The sequence below is a fragment of the Bubalus kerabau genome, chromosome 22 (assembly GCF_029407905.1).
Source record: "Bubalus kerabau isolate K-KA32 ecotype Philippines breed swamp buffalo chromosome 22, PCC_UOA_SB_1v2, whole genome shotgun sequence".
Lineage (NCBI taxonomy): Eukaryota > Metazoa > Chordata > Mammalia > Artiodactyla > Bovidae > Bubalus > Bubalus kerabau.
The window spans coordinates 17,612,986-17,634,904 of NC_073645.1; the positions used below are offsets into that span (position 1 = coordinate 17,612,986).

Consider the following 21,919-nt stretch of genomic DNA (forward strand, 5'->3'; position numbering starts at 1 on the left):
GGTCTAGAGGATGATATCAAGCATTTCAGCAGACCCAGCCAGAGCAGCGCCATTCCTGGGGGCCACTTGTGGGTGATATGACGGTGGGTTCTAGTAAAGAGAGCAAACAGCCCTGACTCAGGATCCCTGGGTGCCATGACTCAGTCCGGCTTTGGGCAAATCCCATGGCAAATCCTTGACCTTGGGCAAATCCCTTGATGTGTCTGGGTTTTAACATCATCATCTGTAATAAGAGGTTGTTGACTTATTTAAGAAATGAAACACTAAAAAATCTTTAATAATAATAAAAATGATCTGGAGTTTTAATTGTAATTATGATGTTCCTCTAAATTGCTTGAAACTTTTCCATTTAGCTTTTCAAACTTTTCCCTTGATATTTTTTTCACAACCCCTTGTTATAAAGGCAGGCTTTTGGATGAGCTATCCCAGAGGCCCTTCAGTTGGACCTCGCTGAATTTAGGGAAAAAGTGCCCACAGCGTTCTTTTTTTTTTTTTAATTTTATTTTATTTTTAAACTTTACATAATTGTATTAGTTTTGCCAAATATCAAAATGAATCCGCCACAGGTATACATGTGTTCCCCATCCTGAACCCTCCTCCCTCCTCCCTACCCATACCATCCCTCTGGGTCGTCCCAGTGCACCAGCCCCCCCCACAGAGTTCTCATTAGTAAATCCCAGCTCTGAATGAGAAACATTAGACTTCAGTTGAGTGACTTTTTAGAGTTAAAAACATTAGAAAATGAAAATTAGTTTCTAGAGTTACATTTGTAGAATTGAAGCAAGAAATGCAGGATCAAACCAAGCTAGAATCAAAATGATCTATAAACTTAGAGAAATGGGGAGGGTAGAGACGATTTTTGAATATTTGAATACTGAGTTAAAAAAAAAGCTTGGCCTCAAGGACCTTGATCCATCTATAGATATTCTCTAAAGGCCAAAAAGCCTGGACCGAAATAGATACTGCTGACGGTAAGGTCAGAAAAGAGAATTAAGCTGCTTTTTGTCTCTTTGACACACACGTGAAGGATGCTCAGCCAATCAATTCATGTTTTTTTATTCAGATTCAATAATAAAATTAATGGATAGCACAAGTGATTCCTTAAATTCTTAGGCTGATATACTAACAAAAACTTTGAAAGCTGGTCACGTTTGCTTCGTAAGAGTCGTCGGGTAAAGAATCCTCCCGCAGTGCAGGAGACACAGGAGATGAAGGTTCAGTCCCTGGGTCAGGAAGATTCCCTGGAGAAGGAAATGACACTCTAGTATTCTTGCCTGGAAAATTCTATGGACAGAAGAGGTTGGAGGGCTACAGTCCATGGAGTTGCACAGTTGGACATGACTGAGTGACTAAGCACAGCACATTTGCTTTCTAAGAGTAAGGGGGAAAAAATGGTTGACATGGCTCAGCCACTCCCAAACAGCACTTCCCTTGGGTGGAGGGGCCGGCAGAGTTAGTACCGTAGAGGGAGAAGCTGGCTCCTACCTTCCATTTTCAGGAGTTTGGTGAGCAACTTGTTAATCCCAGGTCAGTTTGAAATCCCCCATGGTGGGTGTATTTACAACATGGAAATTGGCAAATGATGCCAATTAGGGCTCCCCACTCCCAACACCAGGAGAGGTGATTCCAAAAGCACCCTCACTGGAGAGCTCAGTTCTCCTGTTATCCCGTGAATTAAAAAAAATCACTTAATGTCTTTGGGCTTCTGTTTCCCACCTTTGGAAAGAAAAGCTTAAATAATTATTAAACTGCCTTCTAACTTTAAAATGCTATGATTTAAAGTATCTAATTTGGTGAGAAGAAAGATGCTGTCTTTTATTAAGACCCATTTGTGGGTTTGACCTGATAGAAGGATAATTCAAAATGAACAAAAATGGAATGACTCCTTGTCCTTATGGATGTGAGCAATCGTCTCTGAATTTAGTACTTAAAGCCATGTCTCATAGTGAATATTTACTCTGGTGTACCTAAAAGGCTGTCTGGTTTTTTCCTCCAGCCCTTAACCACCTTCTTCCAACCTGGATCCCACATCAGAAAAGAAAAAAAAAAAAAAAGGAAAGAAAATAGAGTCTTCCCAGAATTGCTGCCACACCTGCCAGGCCTTTCTGCTTTAGCTTCCTCCTCTTCTTGGTCTGAGCAGCTAGTTGCTTTGAATTTGGAAGTAGATTCCTTAGAGGCAGGAAGAGTAGGGAGGCGAAGAGATGGGGTTAAACGTCATCCAATGTCTTACTTAGCAGAAGAAAAGCCAACAGTTACCCACCCAGGTCCTCCGGCTCTTTAATCAATCGCAATTGATCAGAGGCCAGAGGAGGATTTCAGGCAAGGCTTTATTGGCACTCCTGTTGCGGGCAGGAGGGAGCAAAAACAAGAAACAGGTTGCTCCCTGGGTGGGGCGAGCTGGTGCCTTAATTGCGGTGAGGTTAGGGGCGGGTTGGTGGGTTGGGCCAGAGGGTCCGCCCACCCCCTTGGCTGTGCAGTGTGCCGGGGTCAGCGCTTTTGCTCCCCACATCTCAGAAATGGCCATTGGCTTGTGACGTTTTTTGTATCTTACTGTTTACATTTTGCCCCAACTGGGAGTGCATGCAGTTATTTTTAGTCCCTTTCTCTGTATTCTGTTGCTGGAGGAGACGTTTTCTCAGACGTAAGCACTCTGGTTAAGGGCCGGTGCCCATCTGTCTCAACTTCAGCGTGTTTTTAGCTCAGTTGGTCTCGCCAGGCCCAGAGTGAATAATGTGCTTGCGGGCGCTGGAGGCCTAGGGAGGAATCCCTTGCTCCCACGTCCTTCCTCCTTCTGGTCTGTGTCTAATGGCTCCGTTTGCTTTCCAGATCTGCAACATGCTGAACGCCCCGGCGGATGAATACTTCACGTTTCAGGTAACTTCCCTTTGCCACCACCCCCACCCCCGTCAGTGCAGGGAGGAGGGGCGGCACTGCCCCCACCCCCCAGAGTCCGCCTGGTGCTTGGGGGTGACCAGGAAGCACGCACAGGGCTTATGTCCTGCTTACCCTGGCTGGCCACCACGTAGCAGGTTCTTCAGGCAAAAAAGAAGGGGGAGAAGAGAAAGGGGGGCGAGAGAAGGAGGTAGGGTGTTTGTCACTCTGGCATTGGCGGGTGGGGGGGTTTGGGGGTGGCGGGGGGGGGGACTGTCACTTCTCCGTTCTCTCCCATCCCTGGTCATCTAGTGGTCTGGGCACAGCACAGGTGCTCAGTAAATGGTCTCCGCCTGAGTGATTGGCTGAAAACATCGTACCACCTGGATTCAGCCCTCTACAGGTTTCTCACACCCTTTCCAGCGGCTTATCACCGCCACCATTAGGAGGAAAAGAAGTTTCCTGTTGAGTTCTTGGGGGCTCCCCATGCTGTCAGACTTTTGGTTTTAATTTTTCCTCCTCCAACATCCAAAGATGCCCATCCCTACCTGTCCCCTCTCTCACCCCCTCTCCACCTGACCACTGGGACAACCTGGCTTTTGGCCCCACAGCCTCTCCTTTTCTGTCTTTTAGCCCCTGCTGTTCTGTGTCCTGTTTTAACAGGCGTGTCCGGGGAGACCTGTCTAGTCAGGAATAGAGACAGCCTTCCCAGTGGGGACCATTAGCGGCTGTCTTTCTATCTATACAGATACACCCACAGAGTCGCTTCTCTGCCCACACCAGGGTGAAGGTGAGCTGGGGTTGGGGGCAGAGGCTGAGGGGTGTTTCCTCAGCAGCAAAAGTGTCCAGGCTGGAAGAACCTGTGGCCACTTGCTCAGTTTCAGGGCAGGTTTCCCTCTGTTCTCCCCGCTCATCCTTCTGCTCGATGACATGGAAACATGCAGACATCATACTCAGGCCACCATGCCGTTGTGAAAGAGTTAGCAGGGCCGAAGAGGATTCCTAGGACCCATGGTGCTGGTTGGAGGAGTCTGGCGCCTCCCAGGAGCTGGCCTGTGTTAGTATCCCAGGGCCAGGAAGTGGAGCCTCCACCCTAACAGTGGATTTCTGAGCCCAGCAGCCTTTGGACGGTCATCCTTCCCACAGTCAGAGGCCTGAGAAGTGTGTTTTCACAGGAACTCCACTCATGTTTCTTGTAGGAGCTGGGAGATTCCTATGGGCTGGAGGTTTACCCTAGGTGGGTGCCCAGCCTCCTCTGAACCATCAGAGCCCTTGTTCCAGCTCCTTCCTCCTTGCAGTCGAAGGCCTGAGTGTGACCACACTGTGCCCAGCCCTGGCCCCTCTGTTTATGGTAATTGCATGCCAGGAAAGGGTGCACAGGCAGGAAGAAGGGGACATGGACTCCGTAAGGTGTCTGAACCTTAAGCAGTCATTGTCTGGACAGGGAGGGCAGTAGAAGCAAGCTGCACTCTGAGGTGTGAGGGCCTGTGCTTTCTCGGGGCTTCATGTGGCTTCCATGGGAGCAGCCATACGAGGGCTCTGATGGTTCAGAGGAAGTTGAGCACTCACCTGGGGTAACCCTCCAGCCCACAGGAATTTCCCAGTTCCCCAGGAAACATCAGAGGAGTGCCCATGAAAACATGCTTCTTGGGCCTCTGACTGTGGAAAGGATGACCGTCCAATGGCTGCTGGGCTCAGAAATCCACTGTTAGGGTGGAGGCTCCACTTCCAGGCCCTGGGATACTAACACAGGCCAGTTCCTGGGAGGCGCCAGACTCCTCCAACCAGCACCATGGGTCCTAGGAATCCCCTTCAGCCCTGCAAACTATTTTAGAACTGCACTGTGGCTGGAGACACTCCCACCCAGCCCTCCATCCATCCAGCCCTCCATCCTTGGACTGGGGTCAGGACTGCATCTCGGGGTGCTCTCAACCTCCCTCTCCATTTTCCCTTTTTGCATCATCCCAAAGATCAGACTCAGGAAAGGGCGCCCCTTCTCCCCAAGCCTCCACCGAACCCGGCCTCCCCTTCCCTCTCCATCTGCTCACACCCACCTCCATTCTCACTGGTCCCTCTTGCACCTGAGAAGTGTAATGGAAAAACCAGTGATTCAAAGTGAACTATGGTTGGAGCAAACCTGAAAAGGCAGTGGTTCTCAAACTATGTTCCCTGGTGGCATGATGTATTCGCTTCTTGTTGCTGCCATAACAAGGACTACTCAGTGACTTAAAGTGACACAACTGAGTTATCTTACAGTTCTGGAGTCAGAGGTCTAATATGGGTCACACTGGGCAAAATGCAAGGTATTGGCAGGACTGACTGCCTTTCTAAAGGATCTGGGGGAGAACCTGCCTCCTTGTCTTTCCCAGGGGCTAGAGGCAGCCTTGGCTTGTGGTGCCCTTCCGCTTTCAAAACTAGCATCGCATTGGCCTGACCTTGCCCCTGTTGTTGTATGTCCGTCTCTGATTTTTGACCCTGACTCTCTTCTACTTGTAAGGATCCTTGTGATTACATTGTGTCTACCTGGAAAATCCAGGATAATTTCCCTATTTTAAGGTCAGCTGACTAATAATCTTAATTCCATCTGCTGGTTTAATACTCCTTCCACATAAAGTAACTTGTTCACAGATTCCAGGCATTGGCAAGTAGACATCTTTGAGGTGTTCCTTGAAGTGAAGTAGGTACTTCTTCCTTTAATATCAATAAAGTGATCCCAATTCACAGAAGAAAAAGGATATAGAATATTCTCAGTCTTAAGTTTTTGTCCTACTTTTCTTAAGTGTTAAGTCCCTCCTATCACTTTTCTGTGAACAAGCTCCAATTTAATAGCAAAACACATGAATGTGAACAGGTAATGAATTCGTACTGAAAAACAGAGGCAGTAAAACTTATTTTGGAAGCTTTTAAAAATATATGTACACCCAGGTGCTTATGGTTGCGAGGTTATTTTGCACACAGGTAATAACACTTTCTGTTATTGATTTTGTCTCTGATCTGTGTGAGGGTATAAGTATATAAATGTTTCATAGTATTTTCCCAAACTGAAAATTTTGAGAACGACTGTGCTCTACTTTTTCCCCCCAGAGCTTCGACCATTAGGAAGCATGAATTGAGGCTTGGTTTCTTTGCTTCTCATTCCAAGCATAAAGAATTGGAGAAGGAAATGGCAACCCACTCCAGTACTCTTGTCTAGGATTCTGGAGAATCCTAGGGACAGAGGAGCCTGGTGGGCTGCCATCTATGGGGTTGCACAGAGTTGGACACGACTGTAGCGGCTTAACAGCAGCATAAAGAGGAGCTCTTCAACTAATAAGCAGTTGTTTATTGAGCATCCCTTATATGCCCAGGTAGAATTCAACAGTTTATGGAACTGCTCTTTGGTTAGAAAATAGCCTCAGAGACAAAAGCCAACAGTTCAAAGCATTTGCAAAGTACCTAAGTTGTGTGATCCAGGCTAAAAGTGCTGATGGAATTCTGAAAAAGGAAAGTTCCACGTGGGTGAAAAGCTAGAGAATCCTCCCTGGGAGAGGCGAGACTTAACCTGCATCTCTGAGGATGAGTAAACAAGCTGAGAGCAGGCAGAAGGAGGAGCGGTGTGGTGTGCTGGGGACTTAGCTGGCTTTGTTTTGTCGCGTGCTGTGCAGATGCCACGCGATGGCTTTCAGACTTCTGAGGACTTCAGAATCACCTGGGAAGCTTATTTAAGACACACTCCCAGAGATTTATGAAACTGGCTAAAAAAGAAAGATCTGTTGCCCTTGATTCTTGGCTGACACTTTGAGAAGCACTCCTGAACTTCTGTGTGTGCATACCCTAACACACTGTTATCTCGAGGTTGGGGACTGTGACTTCTTCACCTCTGCACCTCAGCAGCTAACCCAGGTTCTGAAACATCACGGGACTTGACAGACGTTTACTAAATGGAACCACACCACAGGACAAAGGACGATCTTGGTGGATCAGTCAGGAAAACAGAAACCACATTAGGTGTTTCAACAGAGTTTAAGGAATTAGCTAGATAGGTATTGGAGGACAGAAAAAGTGAACAGGGAGCACTGAGATAATAGAGGTAAATGCTTCCCATCCTAGGGCTGGGAAGGGGATCAAAGAGAAGAGGGTAGGGTTGTCACAATATAGACACTTGGTTCTAGGACACTTAGTCAAATGTACAAGAGTGCTTTATGACTGCATAGTTCTAGCCACGTTCTGTCACAGCATAGGAATTGTGCATCAAACACCCCCAAATTATTCTTTATCTAAATTGAAAGCAACCTAAGTGGGGGATAGCAAGGGGATGGCTATAATGGGGTAGTGCAAGTGGGTTAATTCTTGGATTAATTCTCTCAATTCCAGGGATGTTGTACATAGCTACATATGTGATGAATTTGCATAAAAACAGCCCTCCACACCCCCACACATGCACAAACACATACAAATCTGGTTAAACCTGGTTAAGCTCCATGGATCATACCAATATGTGTTCCCTGGTTTTGCTAGTGTACCATAATGGCACAAGATGATACCATGAAGAAAACTGGGTAAAGGGCACATGCATTTCTCTGTACATTTCTCTTGCCACATCCTGTGAATATATAGTAATTTCAAACTAAAACCTGAAAAATAACCTGTGTCTTTTTTGTTTGTAGAAAGGACCTGTAGATGAAACTGGCTGGGTCATTAAAAATGTCTTGTCCCTGCCTATTGTCAACAAAAAAGAAGACATCGTGGGCGTAGCTACATTTTACAACAGGAAGGATGGAAAGCCTTTTGATGAATATGATGAGCACATCGCTGAGGTGAGTGCAATTATAAAATAATGGAGGGAGATGAAATTCATGAATAGAGGATGCATAATTGTTGTTCTGGAAAGATGTTTCCAAAGTGTAATTAAGACGTGAGTCACACACGCTTGCCGTCAATATGTCGTTATTGTGTCATTTGTTTCCTGATCTCCATAAAACTGCACTGTTTTCTACCAAAGTGTGAATGTTTGACTTAATCAAAATTCTTTCCAGTAGTAGGAAATTGGAGAAAAGGTTTCTCTCCCTTTTTCCCCCTCTCCTCCTTGCTGTCACCCCCAGCCCTGTCTGATTCAAGTCATGCTTTACCTGATTGGATTTTGGTCATCCCCTCCTCTAATAAAGTATCCATGGTGCATGAAGCACTTCCAAAACAAGGGCTTAGCCAATTTTATTGTCTGGGGCTGACTATTAGTATTTTTTTCTTAGATTAAAACAAGAAACTGGGTTTTTGATTGGGGAAGAGAGATTGCTGGATAGGAAAGCATGCAGACTGTTGCCTCCAAATCAATTTTCCTTTAATTTTAGAGAATTGAATCACATTTTATCAATTTCAGACTCTCACACAGTTTCTTGGATGGTCTCTCTTAAATACTGACACTTATGAGAAAATGAATAAGCTGGAGAACAGAAAGGACATAGCCCAAGAAATGCTCATGAACCACACCAAGGCTACGCCTGATGAAATCAAGTCTATTTTGGTAAGTGAGGAATTCAGTCCTACGGAGATTAGATGCTGTTTAACCATGGCTTCTGGATTTCACTGAAGTACCCAGAGGTCTGACAGAGGAGAATAAGTTTAGTCTTGGGCTGAGGAGGGGGAGACAAAGAAGGAGGGGTCAGGGAGAATTTGGGTGGTTCATAGTACACAGACCCTTACTGAATGTCCAGACTGCTTGGTTGGAACAGCTCTTTGTTTAAAATAGCTCTGTAGAAGCTGGAATAGTTAGGTCTAGACTGGACTATTAGCACAGAAAAAAATATTTCCATGGAGGGAACCGTCAGCTGTTGGCCATGTAATACTTTATAACAACCGTAACCTGTCAGTTGTATATGACAATAGGCATCTATTTCTCGTGCATTTATGGGTTGGCCAGGCTTCGACTGATTTTGGTTGGGCTGTAAGCTGTGCATTTGGTTGGCTCTCTGCATCTGTCATCCTTGATCATCATACCTGATAGATGTTCTTCTCATGGTGATGACAAGTGCCAGACCGCAAGCCCAGCTGTGCAAGCTCATTTCAAGTCTTCCCTCATATCACATTCACTAAAATTTTCAGTGTACAAACATGACCAAATCAACATCATGGGTGATTGGGGAGCCAGTAGGTATTTGCTAGAAGTGTTCTAATCACCACCAAATGAAGGGGAAATATCACACACCTATGATCTCTATTCCTTTATTTCCCTAGCTTTCAGAGAATGTGTGATATAGTTTTCCTGGGGTGTTTTTGTTTGTTTTTGCTGGGTGGTTTGAGATGTAAAAGAAATTTGAGAATTTGATATGTTGAAGATGAAAATGTCTGGGGAAATACAGGGAAATTGCTATAAACTAATAGAAAAACAGATGTAAGCCACTCATTTTTCTCGCCTACGTGTGAACTATCAATGTCTCCTTCCTCTCTCTCTTTGAGACAGCTGCTGTTACATTTTGGAGGATAAGAAAGAGTAATTGTTTTTTAGAGAAAATTCTACATAATCCAGTGCTATAGACCTTTGTATGGCACTTTGTCATGGGACTCATTAGAGCATGCTTTATTTTAACTGATTTTAAGAGTAAAGGAATCACGCAGAAATCGACTTTATAGGAATTTCACACTTCTTTGCTTTTACATTTTAGAAATTTAAAGAGAAGTTAAATATAGATGTAATTGAAGACTGTGAAGAAAAACAGCTTGTCACAATTTTGGTAAGTGTTTTACTTCTATCCTTAATGCCTTTTAAATAAAATATGGTTCCCTGCTTTTCTTCCTCTTTGTCCCCCACAGTGCAGTCCACAAAGGTAAATTAGAATCACAGCTAATCTAGACCACTGCACAAGACAGTTCAGGCACAGACTCTAGGGGATAGCATGGCCTGGTTTATTTGAATAGCTTTGGATTACACCATGGCCACCCTTGAAGATGTGGCAGAATTACAGGTAGACCCTTAGAGGCACCGTTATCATTTCTGCCATCTCTAGCTTCTCTTCTGGGCCTGGAGGAATTCTTTCTTTCCTGTTGCTGCCACTGGGTCACCCCTATTATGTCCAGTTGAAATAACTTCTCTTCCAGTCACTAATCCTGTATTTTGTATCTACTATTTAAAGTCACCCAAATTTTCTTCAGTCAACTGTTAAACCCATGAGGTAAGTTTTTAATTTCAGAACTTCTCTTGTTCAGTTCTAGGATGTATATTTAACTTTTTTTTTTTTTTTAAGATTTCAACTCTATGCTGAAACTTTGTCATTTTTTCTACTTTCTCTCTCTTTTTGTCAATCTTCTTAAATTTATTCATCATAGTGATTTTAAATTCTCAATACCTGAATCACCTATATGTCTGATTCTACTGTCTATATTTACTCTTGAGTTTTACTCATTTGATCATTTTAAGGCATACTTCATAAATTTTTCATTGAGAACCAGACATTGTGGATAAAAACTTGGAAGGGCTCTGGGTGATGTTATCGTTCTCTTCAGAGGGTTAATTTTCTTCTGGCCGGTGAAGGAGCTGGTTTTAGAGTTCGTTAGGGATGGTCTGTCTTAGGTTTGCCCTTGCTACTTGGGTAGAATCTTTATTTCTAGAGGGTGGCCCTTCTGGGGTCCCAACTAAAAGCCTGGGATATTTATCAAGGCCCCTAGACCTTTGAATTTCAGAGGCTTGAATACAATCTGTCTGAAATTGAAGTAATGTCACATTTGTTTGCCTCCCTAACTACCCTATCCTGTTTTCCACTGCCCCTTTGCGATCTGCATTCTTTTCTTCTGAGCTAAGATATACTGAATATCTCACCTTCCCATCCCCATCTTTCATAAGCTCTGTCTCCCCGTCCTGGCCCTTGGCTGTATCACCACAGAGCCAGTGGCCTTTGACCTCTATGTTTTGACACCTTGCATGTTTTCGTGTTACCTAAGGCTCTTCCTCCTTCTCTCACTCTCTTTGACTTAACTGGTGAGCACTTCCCTCTCACATGTAGTCCAGAAGATGACCCTTCCTTCTGCTCATTTGCCCCCAACAGAACTCATCTTCTTTGTAAAACAAAGCTTTAATTGATATTCATGACATGTTAGAAATTTTCTAGTTCTCTGTTTAGAGGAGGGAAGGGCCTTATGATGGAAAAGCAATAAAATGGGCAAAGAATCAGTAGCTTTACAACAAAATGGCTTGTTTTGAATATAAGATATGCTCTAAAGCTCATCCTAAATCATTGCTGCATGTAACTTAAACAAACACAGATTTCAGAGGGGTTCTCTGAAACTATCTTGGCATAATTTCCAAGCAGCATAAATATATACATGCATCTTTGTGACCCCATGGACTCTACAGTCCATGGAATTCTCCAGGCCAGAATATTGGAGTGGGTAGCCTTTCCGTTCTCCAAGGGTTCTTCCCAACCCAGGGATCAAAACCAGGTCTTTCGCATTGCAGGCAGATTCTTTACCAGCTGAGCCACAAGGGAAGCCCAAGAATACTGGAGTGGGTAGCCTATCCCTTCTCCAGCAGATCCTCACAACCCAGGAATTGAACTGGGGTCTCCTGCATTGCAGGCAGATTCTTTACCAGCTGAGCTATCAGGGAAGCCGAACTTAAGAAACAAATACGTATTTCAGAGGGGTACTCTGAAACTATCTTGGCATAATTTCCAAGCGGCATAAATATATATGCATCTTCACTTACCATGATTTTCTCCAGGGATACGCTTTAATTCTTGGCTCGGGGAAGGCGTGGCCCTCTTTTATAGGCGTAACAGCAGGCGTGTGTGGCTGTGCTGGTAAGGACTGAGCAAGCAGCACTGCAACTTGGGCAGAGGAAGTGGGGAAGGTTGTCCCCCTTCTTCCCCCTGCTTACTGGGACATTTCAGGTCACTCACAGATGCCCTGTAGCTCCTGTTTACCAGACCATAGAAGATGTAGAGAGAATATCCCAGAGAAGTACCTCATTCACTCCTCCTTCACTGAGTTTTTTTTTTTTTCATTCATTCACTAATTATTGAGATGCACTATGATACCAGAAACTGTCAAGTCCCAAGGGCAAAAGATAATGTGGTCTGGTTCTCACCTGGCTCAAGAAACCCCTTGTTTATTAGACAAAAAATACAAGCAATGACCCTGCCTTGAATGGACGGGTTCATAGGGTGTGAGCACCAAGGGCCCTGGGGAGGCCGAGGGCCTGACTCTCCTCACAGAAGGTGGTGGAGAATGAGATGAAGGCCATGGCGTGTAGGCCTGAAGGGGACGCGGGAGCTGGGTGGGCAGAGAGTGATGATGCGGGCTTGGCAATGAGAAGGGAAAGCAGGACAGTCCAGGCCAGGGTAGGGGGACACAGCTGGTGTGGCCAGACCCCAGCGAGTGGAAGAGGGGAGCAGCCTGTGAGGCCTGGCAGGGAGGTGGGGAAGACCACACATGGCAGCCTGGCACACTGGGACCCAGGAAGTGACCTGATCAGATGGTCAGGGGTCTCTGGAGCAGAGGGAGCGAGCTAGCCTGGATGCAGGAGGCCAGTGGGGCCATGTTACAGTCACATGCAGTTACAGAGAGGGTGACTTCTCTCAATCTCTCATGCTCACTGCCTCTCATTCTCAATCTCGGCTGTGGGTTCCATCAAAGAGGAGAAAACCAGCCTTTGGTGCTAGAGTTCCTACTTCTCAGACCAAGCAAAAGCCTTTATTTCTATCAAGCTCTCTGTATCACTGTTGTATGACTGCTGTTCTTCAAAACCTGTGATTTCTGTATTATAGTATTATTACAATGGTTTGCCTATGTCTGCAAATTGGGCCTGGGAGTCATAATTCTGAGAACTTCTTACTTTGTTTCTTGCTAAAAATGCACACTTACATGTTAGTATGACTGACCTTGTAATGCTTTAAAAAATGTTTTCACATTTGATCTTTACATAATACTCTGAGAACAGCAGGGCAGAGGTGACTTCCAGCAGGGAGGTTCTGTGGCATGGGGCACCCCTCACTGCACCCCACAGTTCTTGGTCTGATTTTTATATGTGCTTATTTTCCATTTCTCCCCACAAGAATGTGCATTTCAGGGAGCAGTGACATTGTTTTATCCATAATGCCTACAACACAAATAGGAACCAATAAATGTCTGTTGGATAATTAAAAAATGAACAAAAGGAAAAAGGAGCTCCCATGGGCAAGGAATCGGGGAAGTTCTGGACAGAGAGAAAGTGACGAGAAGAAGGAACAGTGGAGGAAGGGCTAGAGGCCCTGTGAGGAAGGAGCTTTGGGAAGTGCTACTAGGGACTTCCCTTATGGCTCAGCTGGTAAAGCATATACCTGCAATGCGGGAGACCTGGGTTCAATCCCTGGGTTGGGAAGATCCCCTCGAGAAGGGAAAGGCTACCTATTCCAGTATTCTGGCCTGGAAAATTCCACGGACTGTAGAGTCCATGGGCTTGCTAAGAGTCACACATGACTGAGCAACTTTCACTTTCCCTAAGGGTCATGTGACAAATCCCCTCTAATTGTTTTTGACACGTGAAAATAAAATTGGTACTGCTTTTTCATTAAAACAACAAAGACAAAAATGTTACTATTGTTATCCGCATTTCACAGATGAGAATACTAATGTAGCTAACCCCAACCCAGAAGTGAACACTAGTTTCCTGGCTCAAAACTATTGCTTTGCAGGAGAGAGATCGCTGCCCAAAGTGACCATCTAAGAGTGGCCTTGGGGAGAAGGGGTTCTTCTTCCTCGGAGAATCTGGAAGACCCTGCAAAGAAGGGCAAAGGTGTGAGGGCCAGCTCTGACTTGGGAGTTAGGTGAACAGATACCATAATTGTATTTAAAAAAGCCATATAGCATTTGGTGTTGAAATTTGTACAAATAGAACATGAATCATCCTATGGGCCAAGCCTGAACTTTCTGAGGGATGTGACCTTAGCACAGTATTGAGGGTTTACTATGGGCTCAGTGAACACCCACGGAACTGAACTGCTCCTGTACGTCCGTCTACTGGGCCACACAGCAGACTGTGTGCTTCCTTCTTTCTTTCTTTCCTCACCTGCTTCTTTCTTCGTGTGGGGTTGTCTCCGCCCTGCTGTCTATCATATCAGCTGAATACACACCACTCCAGAATCTCACCTTTCACTATCTGTATTTTTAACCACTTCAATAAGTTAAGTCCTTAAAGGCAAGACCCACATTTTTGCTTCCCAAGCCATGTTCGTGAAAAAACAGTTCAACTGTTTTTCATCTGGTCCTAAATCCTGACAAGGGGTGGGTTAAATGAGATGTCTGAGGGTGTACCAGGACACTGGGGACATTCATTCATTAATTCAATGAACATTAACCAAGCACCTCTGTGGGACAAGCCCTCAGGTTCTGTTACCGCAGCAGGTAACACACCATGATCCCATCCTTAGGGAACCCACAGACTAGTGGGAAAGCATCACTGAACAGGTAAAGAAAATATGATAGAACTGAATCAAGCCATCATTTACTGTTTACTAAATATTTCTAGAAAGGGAAAAAGAGAAGTTGAGTATTGAAAATGGGTTGCTGCTGCTGCTGCTAAGTGGCTTCTGTCGTGTCCGACTCTGTGCGACCCCATGGATGGCAGCCCACCAGGCTCCTCTGTCCCTGGGATTCTCCAGGCAAGAACACTGGAGTGGGTTGCCATTGCCTTCTCCAATGCAGGAAAGCGAAAAGTCAAAGTGAAGTCGCTCAGCCGTGTCTGACTCTTAGAGACCCCATGGACTGCAGCCCACCAGGCTCCTCTGTCCCTGGGATTCTCCAGGCAAGAGTCCTGGAGTGGGTTGCCATTGCTGCTGTAATTCAACATTTTATTTTGCATCAGAGAAAGAAAGTAGCCTCTGGGGTCTGCTTTGGAATTGAATGCGTCACGTAGAAAGCTTCTCAGGATGGCTGAGCCCCAGTTTAACCATATGGAACCTGAGGGTCGTTGTGCAGGTTTGTTGTGAGGATAATAGGGGCGTAACCCAGTACTGGGTACGTACAGGCTCAGGGGAGTGCATGTGGCATCACTGCATTGTAATTTTGTGTCTGACTAAAGGGATAAAAAACAATGTAAACTGGAACCTTTGGTCCTGGTTTCAACAGAAGGAGGACCTGCCAGACCCATGGACTGCAGACCTGTATGAATTCCGCTTCAGCGACTTGCCCATCACAGAGCACGAACTGATTAAGTGTGGACTTCGGCTGTTTTTTGAAATAAACGTGGTGGAGAAATTCAAAGTACCTGTAGAGGTTAGATGGTGTTTAATGTAAAATATGGTGTGATTCTGTGGCAGTTCGCCACTGTGTAAAATTACCTGTGGTTCAAACAGATTCCCTGCAGTGTGGATCTTAAATTATCATTAACTTTGTCAATATATCCGCTTAAACCCTGTAAACAAGGCGATCCTATCTTTTCAGATAAGGTTGTCACAGACCTTCTAACCTTTAGAATTCTGTTCCAAAGTCTGAGTGGTGTTGTCTTCTTTGGCGGCAGGTTCTCACCAGATGGATGTACACGGTGAGGAAGGGGTACCGGGCCGTCACGTACCACAACTGGCGACATGGGTTTAATGTGGGGCAGACCATGTTCACTTTGCTGATGGTAGGTATGGAGCACAGCAATTGGTGAAAACCTGCGTGCCTCCCTCCTGAACGTGGTGAGAATAGATACAGGCTATCACATTAGATCTGTAATTTTGGAATTCATGGATACAATCCCATAAATCCCCAAATCCTCTGGAGATGATGCCAGGGCATGTGGGTATCCCTGGGCGCTTGACTGGATTATAACTCTGACACTCATGTACTTACGTCTTTCAAGGAAAAAATTCAGTTACCTGCTAGGTTTGTAACTGCCCAGAATGAGCTACAAGAAATAAAACCAGTTTGGGACTTCCCTGGTGGTTCAGTGCTTCCAATGCAAAGGGTCAAGGTTTGATCCCTGATCAGAGAACTAAGATCCCACATGCCACGCGGTGTGACCAAAAAAGAAAGCAAGCAAGCTTGCTCTCAAAACACAGCAGACCCCCTTCTCCATCAGGGACAGGCCTCGCTGCACATGCTGCATAATGTATTAATGTAAGTGAAAATATATGTCTATTTTCTTTTAGACAGGAAGACTGAAGAAATACTACACAGACCTTGAAGCCTTTGCCATGATTGCTGCTGCCTTCTGCCACGACATTGACCACAGAGGCACCAATAATTTGTATCAGATGAAGTAAGTGAACATATGCTGCCGCATCGATAGTTCTGGTGCCCCTACCTCATTTGTAAATGCCTTCACTTTTTCAGCTTTATTTCATCAAAGTATTGAATTCATACCTTTAGGTGCATTGATCTTCGACTTGCAGTTGTACACCCTTGGGTGACACCCCCAACTCAAGCTAGAGAACGTTTCTTCCTGGGCTCACTACCTCTCATGTTGCTCGTCCTTGTTCCTCCACCAGCTGACCTTGCATCTTAACATCATCACCACCTTCCCCTCTTGCCTAAGAAAAGAAGTGCAGGCTCTCAGCTCGGACAGATTTGTATTTACTGAGTTCACAAATTATTTAAACTTTCTAAGCTTTGAGTTTCTCATTGGGAAAATAAGAACTATAATAATGCTACCTAACACTTAAGGTCACTGTGAAGATTAAATAAGGCTATGCATACAAAGCAGTCAGCTCACGGTTGGTGCTTGGTGGTTAATGATTATCAGGTATTATTATTATTACTGTTACTATGTCATTGGCACTTTCAAAATTGGTCAGCAATGCCATGGCCAACCTAGCTCCTTGATAGTGACATTTAAGAAGCTCTGTCTGCCTTGGCTGCGCTATATCCTCATCTCCTACACATAACCCACTGCCCACAAGGTACCAGAGGAAGTGAGACCTTTTAGAGAGAATGAGCTTTGGAGTCTGGGTTTGTGGGATCCAAACACTTCTTGTTAAGTGATCTTGGGTAAATCACTTAATGTATTCGAGATTCAGTTTCTTAACTGTTAAATGGGTACAATATTGACCTCTCAAAGACTGCTGTGAGAATCACCTGAAATTGTATGTCTGAAATTACATAGTAGATGCTCAAGAAATTTACTCAATGAATTAAGCAGTGACTTTTCACCTTCAGCAACTCTACCAATCAGGCTTTGCCCTGAAGTGGGGATTCCCAGTCTGGGTTCGGGCAAGACACATCTTCCTCTAAGAGCTCCAGCCCATGCTGGCTGTTCCGCATTCCTGAATGCAGGTTTCCTGACAAAGACTGAGCTCTCTTCCGCCCTCCTAACTGCTTCAGCCAATTCAGTTTCAAAGGAATGAATGTTTATTGAGCACTTGTGTACTGGGAGACCAGCTGAGAACTTGATACCTATGGCCTTTTTGAATCCTTGTAGCCCTCCCACCTGGGAGTTACTATTGTTCCCCTCTTTTACTGATGAAGAAACAAATCCCAAACAGTCAAATCTAACTTGCCGTAGATGAAAAGAGAGTAGCCAAATGGGATGTGGCATCTCTTCTCCAGGTTTGCAGAAGAGATGAGACCACATCCCAGACTTCTGCTTTGGCCTGGTGTTGGGAGTCTGCATGGGTTCCATCAGCGATGGGCGAGCTGACCTTCTTCCTTTTCTTTCTGTGAGAGAAACTTTGTAGTTCAAGCAATTAAATCATTTTATGCATTTAACAAATTAGGGTTTTTCTTAAAAAGATTTTTTTTTTTTAAAGAGCATATTCTTCTGTTCTAAATCTAAAAATTCTTTTCCAATATGTTACTTTCAACTGTTTCACAGTCATTAGGGGAGAGGGAAGACATGAAAAAAAAATCCTCAGATTGCAAAGATTCTGTACTGTGTGATCTTATGTGTCATCTTTAAATAGCTAAAATGACCCTTTTCCTCCTAGGTCCACATCTCCGCTAGCAAGGCTTCACGGCTCTTCCATCTTGGAGAGGCACCACCTGGAGTACAGCAAGACGCTCCTGCAGGATGAGGTACGTGGGTCTCTCTCTCTCTAGGGCAGCTCACAAGCTCTGGATCAAAGTGCTAACCCACAGAAAATGCTTAGCAAGAGGATCATCCTGAATGCTGGTGGCTGACAGTGCATATACCCTTATTGAAGTCAATTGATAGAAATGACTATATTGCGATAGTTTTTGAACAATCAAATTGGAAGTAGCTGAGATAGAGGAGGAAAGAGCTATGAAAAGTCACAGAATCTCTGTGGGTCTGTAGAGTAAGAAGAAAAAGTTTACCTTGGGTACATATGAATGTAAAAAGGGGAGGCTACACAGCCACTGCTTTTCTTATTCATAGGGCATGTACTGTTAAGGCATTGTCTGGATCTTTGAGACAGTCAGGTGTTGGTAGTTTGGGGGTAGCCATGAAAATCAGGCTGTAAGATCAGACAGCTGCCATCAGAGGCACTGAGTCAATGAGGGAGATGTCCCATTCAGGAGTGGGTGGGGCATAGGAGAGAAGAGGGGTGGGATCAGGGAACTTTTCACGGGAAGTGGGTTAAGCTTGGTCCTGAATTCATTGTGATTTATACAATATCATGTACTACTAACTTTCGATAAAAAGATTTTTCTTTTTATTGATTTTATTTAAAGAGTATATAGGCTTGTTGGAAAAGTTTTGAATATAATCTAGTTATGCTTGAGAACAAATCTGAGAAGATTCTAACTCAGAATGAATCATTGTTAGATAGAAGGGAACATTCTTCTGTCTGCACAGAGAAATTGTCTAGAATCACACAAACTCATTAGGATAAATAAGCCCTTGGGAGACTGGAGCTTTTTTCACTTTTGATAATAATTGCTTATTAAAGGCTCAGGGGAAGGGGTACAAGGAAATATGTCCAAGTTTCAAGATAATATTACATTCTTCTAGGTAATCAAAAGCCAAGTGGGAAAAATTTGTAAGGGCAATTAGGCAGAAAAGTGGGAAAAGAAAACAGACTTATGGCTTAAATATTTTTAATAGCCTGTGATTGATGCAGCATCCAGACAGGAGGACAGAGACCAACTGCACTGAATTATCGATTTCACAGGGCAGAAGGGGGCAGGTGGTTAAAAACACGTCCTGGGCTGCTTCTCCCACTTACCAGGCTCCCTGGGGATTGGATCTAGAAATCTGCATTTTTAGTAAGAGTTTTCATCACTCTCGTGTGTAGCCAGGACCTGTTCCTGCAGTAGTATCATAAAAAGAATGAGGATATCTGTTCTGTGAGAGTTGGAAAAAATAGAATTGAAAGTAGTTCACGAATATGATAGTAACTTGTTATCCACCCAGTTTGTTAAGGGTCTTGCCTTACTGGTTGGGATGGTCTTATGTTTCTGAGTAAGGATCTTCCATATATCCAGCTGATTACATATACCACAGGCATGCAGTATCAAAAATAATTTATTTAATTTTACGTTTACCTACTAATGCAAAATATATTCTAAAACCTTTATAGCCAAATGTTTAAATGCTTAACTATGGAAGGGCTCCTAGTAGCTCATATATTTTTACTTTCTTGGATTTGAGAATTTAAAATAGAGTTGTTGTTTCCCATCTTAATTTTTCAATGTTATTTACTCTGCAGTCTGAACTGGTTTTCATGGCTAGATAAAGGCTTACTCTTTTTAAAAAAGAATATCGCATCCTAGTAATCCATGCCACCTTGGCAAGGACCTATCTACAATGCTATTTGACCTGCTAATTGCAGACTTTTAAGGGTTGTAAATAGAGTCACTAGGCAATAAATGCAATCACAGAGCTTTTTATGAGCAGGCAAACTGAATGCTGAAAACATGAAATTTTAACATCAGATGTTCTTTTCACATTTTTGGAAGACAGTACAGTTCTTCTGTTTATTTACTGTATAGAGGAAATACTTATATTTAAAACTTTAATTTTTTTACATAAGGCAAATCCCTATCTAGCAATTTTGCCATTTTGTAGGCATTACTCATTGTGTTTTATATATTATCAGGCTTTATGTCCCAGTAGAGTTGGATTCCCTGCTTTGAGGACAGAACTGTCTGTATTCTAAACTAGTCAGGACACCTTATCTTTTACAAAGGAGGCAAGAATATACAATGGATTAAAGACAATCTCTTTAACAAGTGGTGCTGGGAAATCTGGTCAACCACTTGTAAAAGAATGAAACTAGAACACTTTCTAACACCATACACAAAAAATAAACTCAAAATGGATTAAAGATCTAAATGTAAGACCAGAAACTATAAAACTCCTAAAGGAGAACATAGGCAAAACACTCTCTGACATACATCACAGCAGGATCCTCTATGACCCACCTCCCAGAATATTGGAAATAAAAGCAAAAATAAACAAATGGGACCTAATTAACCTTAAAAACTTCTGCACATCAAAGGAAACTATTAGCAAGGTGAAAAGACAGCCTTCAGAATGGGAGAAAATAATAGCAAATGAAGCAACTGACAAACAACTAATCTCAAAAATATACAAGCAACTCCTACAGCTCAACTCCAGAAAAATAAATGACCCAATCAAAAAATGGGCCAAAGAACTAAATAGACATTTCTCCAAAGAAGACATACAGATGGCTAACAAACACATGAAAAGATGCTCAACATCACTCATTATCAGAGAAATGCAAATCAAAACCACAATGAGGTACCATTTCACACCAGTCAGAATGGATGCGATCCAAAAGTCTACAAATAATAAATGCTGGAGAGGGTGTGGAGAAAAGGGAACCCTCTTCCACTGTTGGTGGGAATGCAAACTAGTACAGCCACTATGGAGAACAGTGTGGAGATTCCTTAAAAAACTGGAAATAGAACTGCCTTATGATCCAGCAATCCCACTGCTGGGCATACACACTGAGGAAACCAGAAGGGAAAGAGACACGTGTACCCCAATGTTCATCTCAGCACTGTTTATAATAGCCAGGACATGGAAGCAACCTAGATGTCCATCAGCAGATGAATGGATAAGAAAGCTGTGGTACATATACATAATGGAGTATTACTCAGCCATTAAAAAGAATACATTTGAATCAGTTCTAATGAGGTGGATGAAACTGGAGCCTATTATACAGAGTGAAGTAAGCCAGAAGGAAAAACACCAATACAGTATACTAACGCATATATATGGAATTTAGAAAGATGGTAACAATAACCCTGTGTATGAGACAACAAAAGAGACACTGATGTATGGAACAGTCTTATGGACTCGGTGGGAGAGGGAGAGGGTGGAAAGATTTGGGAGAATGGCATTGAAACATGTAAAATATCATATATGAAACGAGTTGCCAGTCCAGGTTCGATGCACAATACTGGATGCTTGGGGCTGGTGCACTGCGACGACCCAGAGGGATGGAATGGGGAGGGAGGAGGGAGGAGGGTTCAGGATGGGGAACACACGTATACCTGTGGTGGATTCATTTTGATATTTGGCAAAACTAATACAATTATGTAAAGTTTAAAAATAAAATAAAATTAAAAAAAAAAAAAAGAAATCCACGCTTTAACCTAATGAATAGGGGTTAAAGCCCTTGTTAGCCAAATTTCTCAGAATATAAACTTTAATACTACAATGTACTGTCAAAATGACAAAATGTATTATTTAGCATAAATAACAGAACTTTTTTTATTCAGAACATTTCTTCATAAAATTTATAACTTCAGACTTAAATTGAAGAAAGTAGGGAAAACCACTAGACCATTCAGGTATGACCTAAATCAAATCCCTTATGATTATACAGTGGAAGTGAGAAATAGATTTAAGGGCCTAGATCTGATAGATAGAGTGCCTGATGAACTATGGAATGAGATTCGTGACATTGTACAGGAGACAGGGATCAAGACCATCCCCATGGAAAAGAAATGCAAAAAAGCAAAATGGCTGTCTGGGGAGGCCTTATAAATAGCTGTGAAAAGAAGAGAAGCGAAAAGCAAAGGAGAAAAGGAAAGATACAAGCATCTGAATGCAGAGTTCCAAAGAATAGCAAGAAGAGATAAGAAAGCCTTCTTCAGCGATCAATGCAAAGAAATAGAGGAAAATAACAGAATGGGAAAGACTGGAGATCTCTTCAAGAAGATCAGAGACACCAAAGGAACATTTCATGCA

At 43.5% G+C, this 21,919-nt stretch overlaps 1 protein-coding gene and 1 long non-coding RNA gene across 2 annotated transcripts in view; one reads left to right on the plus strand and one right to left on the minus strand.

Annotated features, from left to right (window-relative positions):
* Positions 1–960: 960 nt before the first annotated feature.
* LOC129636439 (uncharacterized) lies at positions 961–2,079 on the minus strand. Its single transcript, XR_008706921.1, has 2 exons — positions 1,486–2,079; positions 961–1,241 (listed from the first exon to the last, which is right to left on the minus strand). It is a non-coding gene; the product is annotated as an uncharacterized LOC129636439 (long non-coding RNA).
* A 231-nt stretch (positions 2,080–2,310) lies between these two features.
* Positions 2,311–21,919, plus strand: part of LOC129636438 (cone cGMP-specific 3',5'-cyclic phosphodiesterase subunit alpha') — a 36,492-nt gene continuing 16,883 nt past the window's right edge. Inside the window, exons 1-9 of the mRNA XM_055559817.1 lie at positions 2,311–2,414; positions 2,827–2,874; positions 7,518–7,667; positions 8,228–8,371; positions 9,510–9,578; positions 14,944–15,090; positions 15,335–15,442; positions 15,951–16,060; positions 17,724–17,811. Coding sequence (XP_055415792.1) covers positions 2,836–2,874; positions 7,518–7,667; positions 8,228–8,371; positions 9,510–9,578; positions 14,944–15,090; positions 15,335–15,442; positions 15,951–16,060; positions 17,724–17,811 — 855 coding nt within the window. The 5' untranslated portion in view covers positions 2,311–2,414; positions 2,827–2,835. The remainder of the gene's footprint in view (positions 2,415–2,826; positions 2,875–7,517; positions 7,668–8,227; positions 8,372–9,509; positions 9,579–14,943; positions 15,091–15,334; positions 15,443–15,950; positions 16,061–17,723; positions 17,812–21,919) is intronic.